We start from the raw sequence: 16,254 nt of genomic DNA, 5'->3' as shown, positions 1-16,254 counted from the left end.
GCCGAAACACCAGAAATCAATAACAAAGTCTATCAACAAATGCAGGAATAATCGTACATCATCAGAAAGACCCAAAGTGATGCACCAGGGGTGAAAGAGGTACAGCTCGCATAAGTGATTTTTTCAAATACCGATAAAGCAAGGAAATTCATCAACATATCGTAAAGCTAGGAAACTCAGGAGCATCGTCAAAAGGGTTCATAGTGAGTGTTGAAAGGGTAGCAAAGTCGTATCAAATCATCACAGTAAGGAGGGCAAAAAAAAAAAAAAAAAAAAAAAAAAAAAGAAAAAGAAAGAAAAACAAAAAGAATGGAAATGTTGGTCGACCCCTTCAGGATTCCACATCAAGGCAGACAGACTCTGCACCACGAAATTTCTTGGGAGACATCATCTTCTCTTCAGTGCTACGCTTGCGCTTCAGATTGCCGCTGGGGCGCTCAACGCCGGCTTTCTTGACTTGGCCGAAGAGTTTAGCCTGAAGAAGGGTGCTCGATTTGCCAATGTTTACTGGGATTGATGGTTCTTCTTGACTGCTACGGGGAAAACGACGTAGCATACTAGTAGCGAGAGAACTTGCTTGGGAAGCGGGGACATCTTCATCGGTCACTGCTTCTTCAATGTCGGAGGCCGAGATTGTGCTGTCACGATCGTGGCGGTCGCGTTCGTCGTCTTCATCAATGGCAGCGTGGCTCAAAGGCGGGGCTGTGGATCGTTTATTGATCGGAGTAAAGAAATGGATTCGATCGTTGCCCACAGAATTACGCTGGGGAGTCGTGGGCAAGGACGAGAGCGAATGCGTTCCACGAGCATGACCGTGGTTCTTCTGAGAGGTTTTCTTTGATACGGGAGACTTAATACCGGCAGATTCTCCGTTGAGGACCTGGTCAGCAGCAAGGAGAGCCGCGAATGGATGATGACTGCCGACTCTGCTGATATGAGAACGAGCACCATCCGGGATCGGCTTGCGGTGTGGAGTGTTAAATTCGGTACGAGGGCTTGAAGAAATGGACCCTTGGTCCATCAGCTGGGTAAAGTGCACTCGGTTCTCCCGGATGCGCTGTTTGAGAAGGCCGTTTTCCTCCTCCAGGAGTCCATATTTGCCAGCATGCTCCTCGATGAGTTTTTTAGCGCGGCGTAGTCTTCGATCTAATGTCATATTTGCGTGTTCTAGTTCCTTGATTCGATGCACGGCAGCCTCTAGGTCGGCGTTGAGCTGGGGATGAGGAGAGGTCTGTCGCATGAGGTTCTGCCGGGAACGATAATCGGCGCTCTGCAAGATTTCAATCTCTCTCTTAGCAAGCTGCTGTTCGACCTCAGCTCGCTTGATCGCTTCGCTGCTTGTCAGAGAGAGAAGGCTATGTTGAAGTTTAAAGTGTGCAGCCGACATGCGTGACTCTTGGGCCACAGCCAAGAGCCCCTTTGCCATCTTTCGAAGTGATTCGGTATCTGCGTCCTCGATGTCTGTTGAGGTTGGTAAGCTCTCTGATGCGCCATAGGCAACGCAGAGAGTCTGATTCACGGTTGCGGGCGGCGACACGAGGAAAGGGCTATGTTCAGAAAAGGCGCGGACAGGCGTGGATTCGTGTGGAGCATTTCGTGAAGGGGGAGGAGTCATCTCGGACGACGAGGCAGGTGGCTGTGGAGATGCAAACTTGGTTTTCTCCGAGGGATTTATTGAGAGTGGTAGATCATCGGGGGATGCGGACAGGCTGCTTCGGGCTGGGATTGGAGAGCTGGGCACCGCGATTTCGGCGGCAGGCTCGAGGCACGCCTTTTTTAGAAGAGGTTGATCAGTCATGATCACGGAGGATACGCTGAGAAGAGCGTTCGTTCAAGATGGGAAGTCGACACAAGGATGGAGTTCACTCGGCGCTTGCTTTGGTGTCAAGACAGACAAATGCGACAACGCCAAGGCCAATTGCAACGCCAAAGACACGAACTGAGGGATCCAGATCAAAGAGTCTGATTGATGAGTGAATGTACCGCCAAATGCACAAAGAATGCGTGAGTGAGACAAGCGAGGCAGGGCGACAATACGATTGTGGGAAGACAAAAACAAGGACAGGGTGGTGCCGAAGTGTAAACAGTGCTCAGGCAGACTCGAGGCGACGACGGTGACAAAGGGCAGGTCGAGGTTGGGGAGGGGGAGATGATCGATGCGAGAGAGAGGGATATGAGCGATAGGCGATGAATTCAAGTCCAGAGTAGACGCCGGGGATGCAGCGACGAGGATGGATGGGGGATGATGGAAGGGAGACAGGACTGGCGGGACGGATACTTTGGGGTTGCGATGGGTGGTTGTCCAGGTGGCCGCCAGCGAGAGGAGGCTGGGCAACGGCGCTAGCGCGACCCACCGCAGCGCCAGCGCCCAGCCATCTGTCACGTGAATATAGCGCTGAGTCACGCGGGGTTCGGCGGCGGGAGCTAGGCCTATCACGGCTAGCGCAAGATCTGCATTTCCGTCGCCCAAAGAGGAATAGTGCTCTATATTAGTCAGCTGCCGGACCGGCGAATCGGGTTTGCGGTGCACGCCACAAAGGGGCGCATCTAGCTTAGCGAAGCTTTGCCCCTGGAGGCTCGCTGACTGCTCTCGCTCGGCCGGCAGAAGAACACGCAGGGTCCAGCAGGCAGGGGGAGAGAGAGCTGTGCTTTCGGATTTGCATTGTTATACGGAGTACTACTATGCCACATTACATTAGCTTGATGCCAATGTCTCAATTGAGCATTTAAATTTCTTTCTTTCCCCCGTCTGCGAAAATCGCTCTCTTCCACCGGTTCAGAGTCTCCAGCGCAACCATGGACCAAGGGCCGGTCAAGCGGCCACCTCCCAGCGCCATCCCACGCCTATCCAGACTTCCGTTGCCAACAGCCGCCGCGCCTAAGCTAGTACGGCCATCTCCATCTAGAGAGCGACTCCAGGCAGACCAAGGGCTTAACGTTTCGAGACTCCGCAGACCGTCTGAAGATGTGTTCAAGAAGCCACATCTTCCCCCTCCCTCGTCCCGCAAAGTATCCGACAACTTCTATGCCCAACGGAGATCCTCCCAATATGGCCATTCGATCAGAACTGCTGCGTCAGCGGAAAGCCTTGCATCCAAAAGAAATTCCGAGCTCTGCCTTACCGAGATAGGGCCTTCCCTGGAGGAGCGAACGATCGAGACTCTGTCGCAGATCCCATCTTCGCCCTCTCCCAGCAGGAGGCAGTCCGGATTCTTTAGACCGTCTAGTCCGATGCGCTCACCATCCCGGCCCACCTCCGAGATCAGCCAGCACCCCGTCCCGCAAATCACATCTCCCACAAAGCAGTTCAGGCCTCGAGCATCCCTGTCCACTGACCCTTCTCGCCCAAAGCCTCGTGCGGCATCGAGTGCCCCTTCTTCGAGAAAGGCTAGTGAGAACAGCCGTAAAGAAGACCCCCCGGTGCCTTTGCCAAAGCAGGATGTCGTTTCTCCACGTATGCCTCCCAACGGTGAGAAGAGAAACGCGGTTCTTCGAAGCTCTAAATCACGCCAATCTCTAGCCCAGACTTATTCCGAGACGAATGGATCTGCTCCAGCAAAAGACACCCCAAAGTCAAAACAACCCAAGCCTCGCAAGCCGCCCTCTACCCTCTCGTCCAACATTACGTCTCCGACATCTAGCGTCTCCAAAACATCGCAAAGGACCTCCGTCACATCTGAGAGCAATTGCTCCGAGCCTCCCAGAAAGGTTCCAGAAGCTAAAAAAGCATCCAAGTCCTCAAGTGCTTTGAGGGAAAGCATTGCAAAGGCAAAAGCGGCCCGCAAGGCTGCAAGGCAGAGTAATGCAAACGATGCTTTTGCTGACCCGTTTAACAGTATCTCGATGAAAGATCCTTTCAATCAGCTGCAGAACGAAACATCCGACAAGGCACTCCTTAAGAGCAGAACGAGAGCTGCACGTAAATCCGGCCACCTGAACATTGCTGCTTTAGGCTTAAAGGAGATCCCTCATGAGGTCATGACAATGTATGATTATGACCCTGAAAGTACCGATGATTGGTATGAGGCCGTGGATCTGGTCAAGTTTATAGCTGCCGATAACGAATTTGAGTCTCTCTCTGAAGATGCTTTTCCTGACGTTGATGTAACTTCTTTGCAGATGGACGAAGGCTGCAAAGGAAATCAGTTTGGAGGGCTGGAGGCGTTGGATCTTCACGGGAACCTTCTTGCCAGCCTCCCAATAGGCTTAAGAAGACTGCAGCGGCTTCGGTCTCTTAATTTGGCAAAGAACCGGCTGAACATGGACGCTATTGAAGTGATCACTCAGATTGGAAATCTGACCGAGTTACGGCTAGGGAACAATGACCTTGACGGCATGTTTACACCTCAACTTGGGTCACTTCAGAAGCTAGAAGTATTAGATCTTCGGGGTAATGCATTGACCGGACTTCCTGACAATTTGTCTGATTTGACGGGTCTGCGAGTTCTAAACGTTGCGGAGAACCAGTTGACATCCCTGCCTTTCAGCGCTTTATCCAAGCTTCCTCTGGTTGAGATCAATGCCCAGAAAAACCGCCTGCAAGGGTGTCTCGTTCCTGCGTCTATTCGTCGAATTGAGGGACTTCAGATACTAAACGTGTCCGGTAATTCGCTGGAAGGCCTTTCTGCGGGAGATGTTTTAGAGCTTCCAAGCCTACAGCAGTTGTTCGCGGACGCAAATCGTATCAAAGCACTGCCCAACGTCTCCTCGTGGACGTCTCTTCTTTCCCTGATCATTGAGGACAATGACTTGTGTGAAATCCCGGAGGGGCTTTCTGAACTGACTAATCTAAAGCATGCTGACTTCAAAGGAAATAGCATCACTACCCTTAATGACAGAATTGGGTTAATGGAAAATCTGATGACATTCCACATTGGAAACAACCCTCTTCGGGAGCGGAAATTCCTCTCTATGGATACGGAGAACCTCAAGCGAGAACTTTGCACCAGATGCGCCCCTGAAGTACAAGAGGGTGAAGACGGGGAAGAGTCGGATCACACTGAATTCACTTTGGCACCAGAAAGGCCAGAAACATCGCATGGATGGCGAGTGAAATCTGGCGGAGTTCTGGATCGCTCCTCTACGGACCTCTCCCGTTTGGAGGTCGAAGACTTGGAACCTCTCGTCTCCAGCTCCGACATTCGTTGTCTCTATCTTAAGCATAATCGATTCGACAGACTGCCTCTTTCAGCAATATCCTTTCTTTCTCATTCGCTGACTGACATCGATCTTTCACATAATCCGATGAATGGCGAGGACTTATTCACGAGCCCCATTGCTCTGCCGCATCTCCAGAATCTTACCCTAGCCGCTACCGGACTGACTTCCTTTGAGCCTCTTCAATCCTTCCTCTCTGCGCCTTCTCTTATGTTCTTAGACGTTTCCAATAATCGATTGCGCGGTGCTCTTCCAACTTTGCGCTCTACATATCCAAAGCTAATCACATTCTTGGCATCTGAGAACCAAATAAACTCCCTATCCTTCGAAGCCGTTGAGGGGCTCCAGGCTCTCGATGTCAGCAATAACAATATAGACTTCTTACCTCCTCGACTTGGACTCCTTGGTGTTGAAGAGTCCGGTGGCTTGAGGAGACTGGACGTTTCCGGGAACAGTTTCCGCGTTCCTAAATGGCAGATTGTGGCCAAAGGGACTGAAGCGGTTTTAGATTGGCTGAAGAACCGCCTTACGCCAGAGGAATTGAGGGAATGGCAAGGTGATACTGACAATATGTGATTTTTGATAGGATCCAATATCCCACTCTTGCGGATCTATTATTATTCTTCTTCTTTTTGTCCCCTAATACTGTCTTATCTACCGAAGATTCTGTCTCTTATGTATTATTTAGATCTTTTTTCTATCTAGTTACTATCCGGGAATATTGAATTAATATATGTGCTGCGCCCCAGTATGATGTGTGTCGGATGAGCTGTCCTTGATGGAATCCCTCCTACAACGCCTACTTCGAATATGGGAGTCCTTGCCGTGGCCATTAAAGATGACAAGAGATAAAAGGATGGGTATAAAGAGAAGCCCAAGGGCAAAACCCAACACCATAAACGGCGAAGCACAGGGCAATATTATGATGCATTCAGAATAGATCAGGTTTAAAGTCTATTTCTGTGTGCCAGAGTGATGTTCCAAAATTCACTTGCCTTCATTCATTGCAAAGGGGACATTTTTAACCATCCTTGCGAAAGATCCAACAAAGTGCATGCGTGTAACAATGCTCACCTTCTATTATAGCAACGCCACATTGATAACGACCCTAATTGGGGTATGTACTCCGTATACTGCTCGGCTCTGTAATACTTCTCTGGTTTCCCAAGCTGCTTATGCACGGTGATATTTCAGAAGTTTTCAGTGTCCTTCATGTGTTTATGTCCCAGGAGAAATGGGTCACTCAGGTCAAAGTTGACCATATCATATCAAAATTCGTTCCTACGTAGTTTGTTTTTGAAACTCGTAGCCAATTCCACATTCTTAACCCAGTGTTCGTTTCGGATGCATAACTGTTGCCAAATGGCAAATCTGTGCTCCTCTTCGTAGCAGAGAACCAACCATTGACGCGCGAGTTATTTATCCTTCTGGTTGCAGTCTGTCGTTTCCGAGACCTTCGACCACTTTAATCCAGACAGTTGCCCACTTTGAAAATTTGTCTTCTCTTCGACTTAGGTCTCCCTGTTCTAGCGTTGCACCAAGGACCCAGGGCTCGCATAGCAAATCCACAGCTTCAGACGCTCGATCCCGTAACCTAAGACTATATGCATCGGAGAATTCGAGGTTGTGTTCGTACAGCGACCCGGCCGCTTCATCCACGAGATTGGGCAGGTCCTGCAGGCAAGAAGCAACCGAATCAAGCTTTGGAGAAAATTTCGGTAAGATAGCCTTTTCATCCAAATTCTTCAAACGGTACGATATGATCGCGGTGTATAGCTGTGAAACAAGCGTGAGCAGACGAAGAAGACATTTCTTTTCGTCTTCAAGTTTAGCGCGCTGGTTTTCGTCGTTTTCGTCTTTATCTTCATCCTCCATATGCTCCTCCTCCTCATCACCACTCTTGGCGGCTTTGCCTTTCCCGAGCACGCCACCGTTAGCCTCACCATGTGCTTCATCTCCAAAATCCTCTACCCAAAAACCATCGTCGCCATCCAAATCCCCCTCCGGGTCCCATTCCTTCAATTCACGTATCCCATCCTTGACTAATTCCAAATATTCCTTTGCTTTCCGGACCACCAGGCCAACCACACCTTCCGACGCAAAGTTAATGATATGATCGCATACCTCCCAAACCCTCGCCGTTGCAGCGGTAATCCCATTTTTGTCCGTCCCACTCAAGGTAAACTCTTTGTCCTTGTCATGAGAAACCGCAATGGCCCGGATACCCTGTATCAAGGTAGTTAATTCGCGCAACGCGTCTTTAACGAGCGCCTTGGCCTCAGTGGAGAAGGTCTGTGTGTACTTCTCGGGAACAGAGAGCAATGCTGCAGTGGTAAGGGAGGGAAGGACAGCGTCGTTTACGTCTGTGAGCACGGTGATTATTGCGGACGGGGTGAATGGTGCATTAATGGCGAGTAGCGACAGCTTCGTTGTCTGCGCTTTGAGGGTATGAGAGGCAGCGGAGAGGAGGGGTAGCGGGGAAGTCTGGGGGTCGGAGCAGCTTGCATTGCAAGATGCGGATTCAGAGGCATTTGGAGAGGAAAGATTTAAACTAAACTGCTCTGATAGAGCCAGTGTGGTATCCAATGCCTTTAGGAGACTCGGAGGCATTTTTGGTCTGCGGCACGCCGTTGGTTTGTTGATGTGCTTTTGGCTTGTCGGCGCGTTTGGATTTGAATTTATTTCGGGGAGATGCGTCACGTGATGTTGCCTTGGGACTGGCTGGAAGTTCTTCAATGATGCGCAGCGTATGATACATCTACACCCCCACCACTGCGAAAAGACCCGCTGGTCGGTTACCCTCAAAATAGTGCGAAAGATGATGTTCTTAGTCGACCTCTTACCAGGTACAGGTGAATTCCGTTGAGATGTGGATCTGGGGTTCTGCGGATTGAGGATGGATACGTTGAACCGTAACACCTTGGACAGTTAAACAAGCATTGTGCACCCGCCCTCGGAGAGGCATTCAAGCCTCATGGGCCTATCACTGGAACCGGTAAACGCTTCTTGCCAATGTTCCGCGAGGACCGGAATCCAGAACGCTGATAGCCCGTTTGCGTCCTTTCATCAAACCATCCCGCACAAAGATCTTCGAGCACGAATACAATCTTAGACCACCGGATCTAACTTCCGAACGGTGTCTTCGGAGAAGGTGTCTAAATGCATGTTCCAGGAATGAGCGTAAGCAACAAAGCGCTTCTTTCATGCAGACCAACCCCAAGGTTCCCTTTTCGATTCTAGGGAATCATAACTCTATTTCAGGGAGGAATAGTTAGACCAGCCATCAGGAGCTCTAAAACGGGTTCCTTCTGTCATGATCTACACAGTGCGCAGTGGCTAGCTACTTAATTGAAAATAGCTTTGTTTCGCTGGGATAAATAGCATCTTCTCGAGCCGATTTAGCATGGATGAGGTTTACTAAACCGCTGGATTGGGAAAATTCACCCCTTACGTACAACGCATATACATATATATAACATAGGCAGATATCTATCAGTAGCATTTGTACTTCGGGGTCTCGCTACATCTGACAAAAGGCCGGCCAAATGCATCGTGACTTCCAGCGGGATTGGAAGAGAGTATGAGAAGATACGACGTGCCACAAGTTTCCCCAGATCTAGGTCGAATGTGGGTGGAGAAATATCTCTCCGTGGCCGACAGCATTTCGCTGCAAACAGAGCAAACTCCCATCCTGAGCTCCTTCAAGCTTCTGTGGCGATGCATGTATCTGTCAAATCCAGCTCGTCCCATTGTCATCGCTCATAGGAAATGGGACCTACAAAGGGCTCTCGTGCCGCAAAATCCGCTGCAGCAGCTGCGCAATCTCTACCCACCAAGACCTTCATCATCGACAATGGCGCATATACTATGAAAGCGGGCTACGCACCCTCCAACGTTGAAGACTCCCCATCCGATCCCCTGGCGCCCTGTCTGATGATCCCAAATGCGTTGGTCAAGACCCGTGATAAGCGCGTTTACACCGGTCCTCAACTAAATACTCACGTCACAGACTGGAACGAGGCCGCTTTCCGCCGCCCAGTGGAGAAAGGATATATTGTGAATTGGGAGGCTCAGAGGGAGATATGGGATCATAGTTTTTTCGACGAGAAGATTCCGCGGAGGCCGGAAGTGAGATGTACGGACCCTGGGGATACGACGTTGATATTAACGGAGGCGCCGAATGCGATGGCCGCACTGCAGAAGAATGCGGATGAGATGGTCATGGAGGAATGGGGATTCGGAGGTTATTTAAGATGTATTGGTGGGTGACTTGTCTCCTGGGAATTGTCATGCACGATTTATGTTGAAACGACAGTTATGTTTAGGCCCGACGTTGAATGCATGGAACGACATCCATTCTCTGTTCGGTGACCCAGTTGTTCAAAATGCCAACTCCCATCCTTCCCCAGTCGAATGTCTACTGGTTATCGACTCCGGCTATTCCCATACAACCATTACACCGGTATATCGAGGGCGACCTTTGCACCGAGCCATACGCAGATTGGAAATTGGCGGGAAGTTTCTTACCAATTACCTAAAAGAACTTATAACTATCCGCCAATACGAGGTGCTGGACGAAACCTATGTTATAAACGAGGTTAAGGAAGCAGTGTGCTACGTTAGCCATGACTTTGCAGGCGATATCGAAAAGACAAAACGAGGTAACAAGAAAGGAGCTGCTGATGGCGTGGTTGATGGAATAGTGGTAGACTACGTTCTCCCAGATCCAAACATCGGCAAGAAGGGGTTCATGCGGCCACACGATCCTCTCCTCGCGGCGAAGAAACGAAAAGAACTTCTATCAGGGCCCCGACCTTCTGCTACTGAAGATCTTCTTGTTCTTGGGAATGAACGCTTCGTTGTCCCTGAACTTTTATTCCACCCTGATGACATCGGCATGAAGCAACCGGGAATCCCGGAAATTGTTATGCAAAGCCTATCAACGCTACCTACAGCTCTCCACCCAGCTTTTCTCGCAAACGTTTTCGTGGTCGGTGGGAACGCTCTAATACCCGGGATGGTTGAAAGACTGTGAGTAAACGTCTACTAGTGCTTTCAGAACTGAGCTCACGCCGCACTCCCAGAGAGTCCGATTTACGACAGTTGGCTTCGGCCGAGTGCATTGTCCGCGTCAGGAAACCAGTAGAGTAGGTGTTCCTCCTTGCTAGATAAGCAAAGCCGTCCACATTTCATCGGACTAACACAAGATTACACAGTCCCCTCCGGTCGGCATGGCGAGGAGCTACTCAACTTGCCAGCAACCGAGACGTGCTGAAAGAAGTTGCGATTACGCGACAGCAATACCAGGAATACGGTTCTGGCTGGACTGGGAGGAAATTTTCCGGTGCAGCCTAACCCAAACTTTTGCTTCTCTCTCTCTCCCCCTCTTCCTCCTTTCCTCTTCTTCTTTCCCCTCTTTCTTTCTTTCTTTTTTTTTTTTTTTTTGGGTGCTTTAAAACAATCTCAAGCAACATTTGGGTTGGTTCAGGTTAAGGAAAAGTGTCCACCCCATTTAAAGGAGTTTCTGCTTGTTCGGCAGTTGTTGCGGCGTTTTGCATGTATTGTCATGATACCCTTTTTGCTGGAAGAATTGGACTTGAGGGCAAATGGTTGCATTTGACAACAAAAGAGCATTTGACCCCTACAACTGAGATTGCTGAGATGGAGAAGCTATGTTCCATCCTGTCTAGCGCCACACGAGTATGTGCTACGGGAGTATGTGCTTTGGGAATGAACTCCAATCTCGACTGCAGGCGGGTGTATACCGCGGGACCCAAAAGAGGCACCAACACCTTGTGCATTTGTCCCATCGCTGATTCCATATTTTGGCATGGTACACTCGCTAATGCGCAACTTGATCAAAGTTTATGTGTGAATCAATATTTTAAGCCACTGCTCATGTTCAATCCTCTGGTGTTCATCAGCTGATATCACATACAAGGAGAAGCCTACATAAATACCTCTGAGCACCCCCTATTTGAAACCCCAAGTGCTGATCCATTTTAGAGGTATTTATTTACTCGAGAGCTTTGATTTCTATCCTCACTCAATGTATCAATACCAGGCCAAAGAAAAGTGTTTTTAAATGGGGCACCGCATGTCAGTACCCTGACCATGATTCCCTGATCAAGTCTCAAGCAGTGCGCGTCCTCTTCCATGCTAAATATCCGCGTCGCACTTTCACTCATATGTAGCTGATTTCCGCCGAAAGGTGCGCCCTATTCCTACGGAGTCTAACATCAGCCCCCTTCTTCAGTAACTCCTTTATAACCGCTTTGTGTTTATTTTTTACCGCCCACCATAGGGCGTGTCCATTCACCGCGTTGATAGTTGCCTGACAGCCACGTCGCAGCAACAGATCCACCTTCGCAGTATCGCCATTCTTCGCTGCCAACTCAAAAATCGAACATCCTTCGAGCCAAGGATCAGCAAAGCCCAGCGTGAGCGAAAGTTCCAGAAATGGGAGAAAGCAATGTTGGTTTCTCAAAGCTGGGCGGAGCCCAGTGATAACGGTGTTGAATGGTAAGGAGAAACACTACTTCATAACCCCAGACAAATTCCCGGAGTCACTAGCTGCAATTTATCACCGAGGTCGATCCTCAGTCAGGAGGGAAGGTAATCTTTTGGGACTCGAAATTACGGAGTGTAGGATTTGATGCGAGGCTTGACATGCTGGGAGATTACATATATGCATCATATCTTGCCGGTGCTAGGAGACAGATGTGCAGGGGTCGATGTCAACAGGTAGAATGGCAGTAATCACGCGTATAGTTATGTATCTCAAGGATAATAAAGGCCTAAAGTCGAATTGAATTGTCTCATCGACACTGGAGGACAGGTTTCCGGGGACGTATTCGAACCTGTTATCCGCAACCAAAAGTCGAAGAGACCTAAACTTCCTAGCAAAGCAATGTCAGCTAGTCAAAGTAACTACATCTACAATATCCAATGAAGCGAATCAACTGCATTGAACTGTGTGAGCCGTGGTTCAGTTGTTGTAGTGCTTCCTTCGAGTTTCATGTTATCCTGCATCCAATATACAGCCACTCAAGCAGGTGATATGCAGTTCCTTTGGTGGCTCCGTATATATTTAGTTGCCGCATTGCTGACAAGTAACTCTGGAGGGCTCCCCAAACAAGCATGGACTGCTCTGGATGTCAGCCTGGTTTGATGGAATTCTTCATCATTGAAGCCTGTGCGTTGAGTTGTGATAGAAGTTGGATGCTGTGGGAAATAACGGGCTCCAAACCCAACTGGTTATGGAGTGGTTCAACCGACCAACTTTGTTAACCAACCAACCAACGCTTTCCAACTACTGGGTATTTAACCTGTCATTTCATTGATCTCACTGGTTCAATATCAATCATTCATGGGCAGCCAACTGCTAAGAGTGAGATTTGTCTGTCCACCCTGTGATCCAGGAAGATTCATGGCATGCACATTGATGGGTGTGGTGGGCTGCACAATTATATATGGACATCCATCCAGAACACGTCGAGAGCGGATCTGGAGTCAGGCTGGTGAGCTCGCGTTAAATGGAAGACCAGCAATGCCTCTCATTTGGCGTGTGCCTCGTCCCGCCCAGCTGATTTCGTATTGGGCACGTATTTCCACCCTGCACAGCCTACCGGAACACTCGCTCAGCCGCCGATATTAGCGAGCGCCCTCTTCTAAAGAGCAGCGTTTAGGAATACCCGAGGCGCCGATGCATTCTCGATCGCTATTGGGATGAAAGTCGAGGAGTCGCTTGGGCGCTTCTCCTCGCCCCGACGAGGACAAAGTCGGCCGGCTCGCGCTGAGGCATTTACGGTGTGATGGCTGTGCCATCCAACCGGAATTTGCTTCTTTTGACTTTCTTGAATTCTTCACTGGCGCGCTCGCTCGTTGGTCAGCCTAGCTTCCCCCCACCTGTATGGCTGCTGCCCCTTTGATGCGGAGTTTTCTTTGAAAACTAGCTTGCTTTCTGTTCCCCGGGACGTGCATGAACTAGAGCTACAGGGATGGACGCACGCTGGATTGCCCGTTAGATAGAGAGAACCAGTTAGGGGATTCTGACTCGACGGTCTCTTCCTTCCCGTGCATCAAAGAGACTTGCGGCTCCATGACGGCAGTTTATGTACTCCGTACCAGCCCACGGCCCTTTTTATTTCTCGCAGCTGCGGGCTTTGGTCCTCCTGTACGGAGCACCTTTCCGCTGGTGGTCGCTGATGATGATGTTCTTGATTCTGATGCAGCCTGAATTTTCCCTTCGGCCCTAAGGTTTGTGGCAATTCTTTTGAACGGTGAATGAAGCGCTTGGGTCTGATTTACTCTCAGGTGTGATAATGGGCTGGCTTTCTTGAAAGGCTCATTTAACGATCGTCAGCTATCGACACGCCCCTCGCCATGATTACCAACATTCCCGGCCCTGGGATGTCCCCCGGGCGTCGTCTCTCTTACCACTCTCATCACTCCGAAATTGGCGATCCGCCCTCCGAATGGTTGAGCCCAAACGCATTGAAGGACCTTGATATAGCCGATGAACCACCTGCAGACTGGATGGAGCATCCATGTCCCCCGGAGCTCCTAGATTTTCCGGAGGCCACGGCCCCAGACCTTCTCCAAATACTCAACCTTTCCGTGGAAGCAGACCTGTATCGGAATCATGAATATGAGAAAGAGATCGCCTTTCCTACATTACCAGAAAATCTACTATCGCCGGTTGAACCGCCGGCGAAAAGATCACAGGACCTGCCGAGAAGCGATAGGGTGTCCGAGGTAAGTCGCTCTTCGACTGCCCTCTCCCGACGGAGCTTTACATTTTCAAGGGATGGCGCTTCGACCAAATCTGCGTTTGGGAAGTTTTCTGTAAAAGCTCCAAAGGAGGTGCGGGCGATTTCAGTCTCAATGAAGGGAAAATACTCTGTCCAGTGAGTTCATCCCATATGCATTCTACCTAATATGTGGGCCCAAAGCCCTTCGAAATTTATTGACATTCTTGTTTTCCGCAGAGAATGCGCAAGTTGTTTAGAGGGAATCACCGACAAGAACCTCATTCGCTTGGAATGCCAACATAGATATTGCTTAAAGTGCTTCTCCACCCTCGTCACTACTGCGATGCACAACGAGACTCAGTTTCCTCCGCGATGCTGCCTCCTAGAGATCCCCATAAAAGTAATCCTCCACAACCTGAACAATGCGAACAGGGAACTGTTCAAGGAAAAGACCCATGAGTTCTCGATTCCCGAACAAGATCGGTGGTACTGCCATTCGGCCACCTGCGGGAAATGGATTCCTCCGAAGAAGGTCAAGAGCGGCGCAACCGTGCAAAAGTGTCCATTCTGCAAGATTGAAATATGTGGGATGTGTCGTGGTCCCGTGCACGTGAGTCTTCTAGACTGTCCAGGGGATATTGGCTTGGAAGCTACTCTTGAAGAGGCCGATTTATGCGGCTGGCGACGATGTCCCCAATGTCGTGCTATGGTTGAATTGATTTCAGGATGTCGCCATATGATCTGCAAATGTAGAGCGCAATTCTGGTGCGTACAGCTTCTCAGAGTGCCCTCAATTAACACATTTTATGTTGATCACTAAGCAATATACATGGTGTAGTTATACATGTGGTGCACGATGGCGTACGTGCCAGTGTACGGAGGTTGACCAACGGCGCCGAGAAGAAGAACTACAGGATCGACGATTCGAGAGGAATGCGGCGGCGGAATTAGAAGCTCGGGAACTTGCCGACGCATTGGCTGAGATCGAACGGCTGGAACAGCGTGAAGCTGAGGAAATAGTGCGGCGGGAAGAGGCGCGAAGACGGGCAGAGGAAGAGGAGGCGCGTGAAAGGGAAGCCCAACGGATGATGGCGATAGCTGAGTCGACACGGAATATGCGCCTGGCGCTTGACAGAATTAATAAGTTACAGCAAACAGTATTAATCAAGAGGCACGAAGCGGATGCGAGTTCCCTGCAGGAGAAGCTACAAGACCAGATGAAGCAATTTGAGCTTAGAAGACAGCGGCTGGAGTCTGCTCTCCGGTCAAATGTGGAAAAACGCACAAAGATGCTTGCTTCGTCCCACGACGCAGAAATTAAGGAGCTGACCTTGAAACATGAGGAAGAAGAGGATGAAATGTTCATTAGCCTGTCAAGACATTTGAAAAATAAGCCGAATCGGGAAGAGCGCGAGAAGTCCTGCATGGACAAACTTAAAGCCTTGCAGGATGAGAAAATCGCTGCCATGTACAAGGCTCACGAAGAAGCGCGGAATGAACTGGAGTTGAAAACCGAGATAGAGAACAAGTCATTGGAAGCAGCGTTAGTTAAGGAACAAAGTTCTTTTCCGAGTATCGACCGTCGTGTTGATCTCGCCAAACGGATCACGATTGACCGGCATTGGTTCCGAGTCGTGGTCAGGAAACGATCGGATCTCCTCGAACTCCATCGAACGCGTCTCGTCCGAGGTGAAAGCTCTCCCGAAGAACCTTATCTTAAACGGTCACGCTTCACGAGATCGTCGAAGCCACCGTCCCCTCCTCCTACTTATCCTCTTCCTCCACCTCCTTCAGTGGTGTCTACGTGTACACCAACTAGGCCTGGATCTTCAAATACCCCCATGTTTCCTCCGCCGCCTGACTCGCCAAATCCACAGTACTCCCTTTTCTCACGACACCCAGAAGTACCCCACACGCCATCTCCCCTAACTACGGCTCCGGTTACCATATCCACATTTGAGGCTAAGCAGGAGCAGACGTCGCTGAAAGAGCTAATTCTCAAGAGTTCCCGCAATCGACGGCTGAACCAGTCTGCATTCTCTTCACTCAGTAGTTAGATTTTCTCTTTTTTTCATTTTGGAACCTAGTAGTACAATCGGGGTTCTTATTTGTTGCGGCGGCCTCTTTCTCCTCCATCAGCAGTATACACATTTTTATATCTTTACCTAGATCATTTACCGTTTTTATTCATATATGCACCAAATATAGTTCATATATCAGGCATATATATGTATATATACTCTTTCATGCGGGACAGTGGTGGCTTCATTTTCCCGGGGGGCCCATCTGGAATATTAGAAGGTGATATTTCTGACGCTCTGGTACACCGATTGAAGAAGTACCT

At 49.6% G+C, this 16,254-nt stretch overlaps 5 protein-coding genes across 6 annotated transcripts; 3 read left to right on the top strand and 2 right to left on the bottom strand.

The window, feature by feature from the left end:
- Nucleotides 1–331: 331 nt before the first annotated feature.
- On the bottom strand, nt 332–2,227 carry CIMG_08620 (uncharacterized protein; the record flags this gene model as incomplete). The annotated part of the gene is made up of 1 exon (XM_001241456.2): nt 332–2,227. Exon 1 carries the CDS (start codon nt 1,796–1,798, stop codon nt 332–334), a length of 1,467 nt encoding a protein of 488 aa, XP_001241457.1. The 5' UTR covers nt 1,799–2,227.
- A 509-nt stretch (nt 2,228–2,736) lies between these two features.
- CIMG_08621 (uncharacterized protein) lies at nt 2,737–5,906 on the top strand. The gene has a single exon (XM_001241457.2). It carries the CDS (start codon nt 2,797–2,799, stop codon nt 5,731–5,733), a length of 2,937 nt encoding a protein of 978 aa, XP_001241458.1. The 5' UTR covers nt 2,737–2,796; the 3' UTR covers nt 5,734–5,906.
- A 114-nt stretch (nt 5,907–6,020) lies between these two features.
- On the bottom strand, nt 6,021–7,798 carry CIMG_08622 (uncharacterized protein). The gene has a single exon (XM_001241458.2). The coding sequence runs from the start codon at nt 7,765–7,767 to the stop codon at nt 6,577–6,579; it is 1,191 nt and encodes a 396-aa protein (XP_001241459.1). The 5' UTR covers nt 7,768–7,798; the 3' UTR covers nt 6,021–6,576.
- Nucleotides 7,799–8,925: 1,127 nt separating this feature from the next.
- CIMG_08623 (actin-like protein arp6) lies at nt 8,926–10,512 on the top strand (the record flags this gene model as incomplete). The annotated part of the gene is made up of 4 exons (XM_001241459.1): nt 8,926–9,418; nt 9,483–10,188; nt 10,242–10,304; nt 10,374–10,512. The coding sequence occupies 4 exons, from the start codon at nt 8,926–8,928 to the stop codon at nt 10,510–10,512; spliced, it is 1,401 nt and encodes a 466-aa protein (XP_001241460.1).
- A 2,016-nt stretch (nt 10,513–12,528) lies between these two features.
- Nucleotides 12,529–16,159, top strand: CIMG_08626. Of its 2 annotated transcripts, XM_004444937.1 has the most exons (4): nt 12,778–13,044; nt 13,392–14,066; nt 14,148–14,675; nt 14,749–16,159. In XM_004444937.1, exons 2-4 carry the CDS (start codon nt 13,543–13,545, stop codon nt 15,965–15,967), a joined length of 2,271 nt encoding a protein of 756 aa, XP_004444994.1. In that variant the 5' UTR covers nt 12,778–13,044; nt 13,392–13,542; the 3' UTR covers nt 15,968–16,159. The 2 variants fall into 2 exon arrangements, with proteins under 2 accessions (XP_004444995.1, XP_004444994.1); XM_004444938.1 differs by having other exon boundaries at nt 12,529–13,473; nt 13,523–14,066; nt 14,148–14,755.
- The last annotated feature ends 95 nt before the right edge of the window (nt 16,160–16,254 follow it).

Source organism: Coccidioides immitis, assembly GCF_000149335.2.
Source record: "Coccidioides immitis RS genomic scaffold supercont3.3, whole genome shotgun sequence".
Taxonomy (NCBI): Eukaryota; Fungi; Ascomycota; class Eurotiomycetes; order Onygenales; family Onygenaceae; genus Coccidioides; species Coccidioides immitis.
Note: the sequence above shows the minus strand (reverse complement) of the source record. Positions and strands in the feature narration are given on the sequence as shown.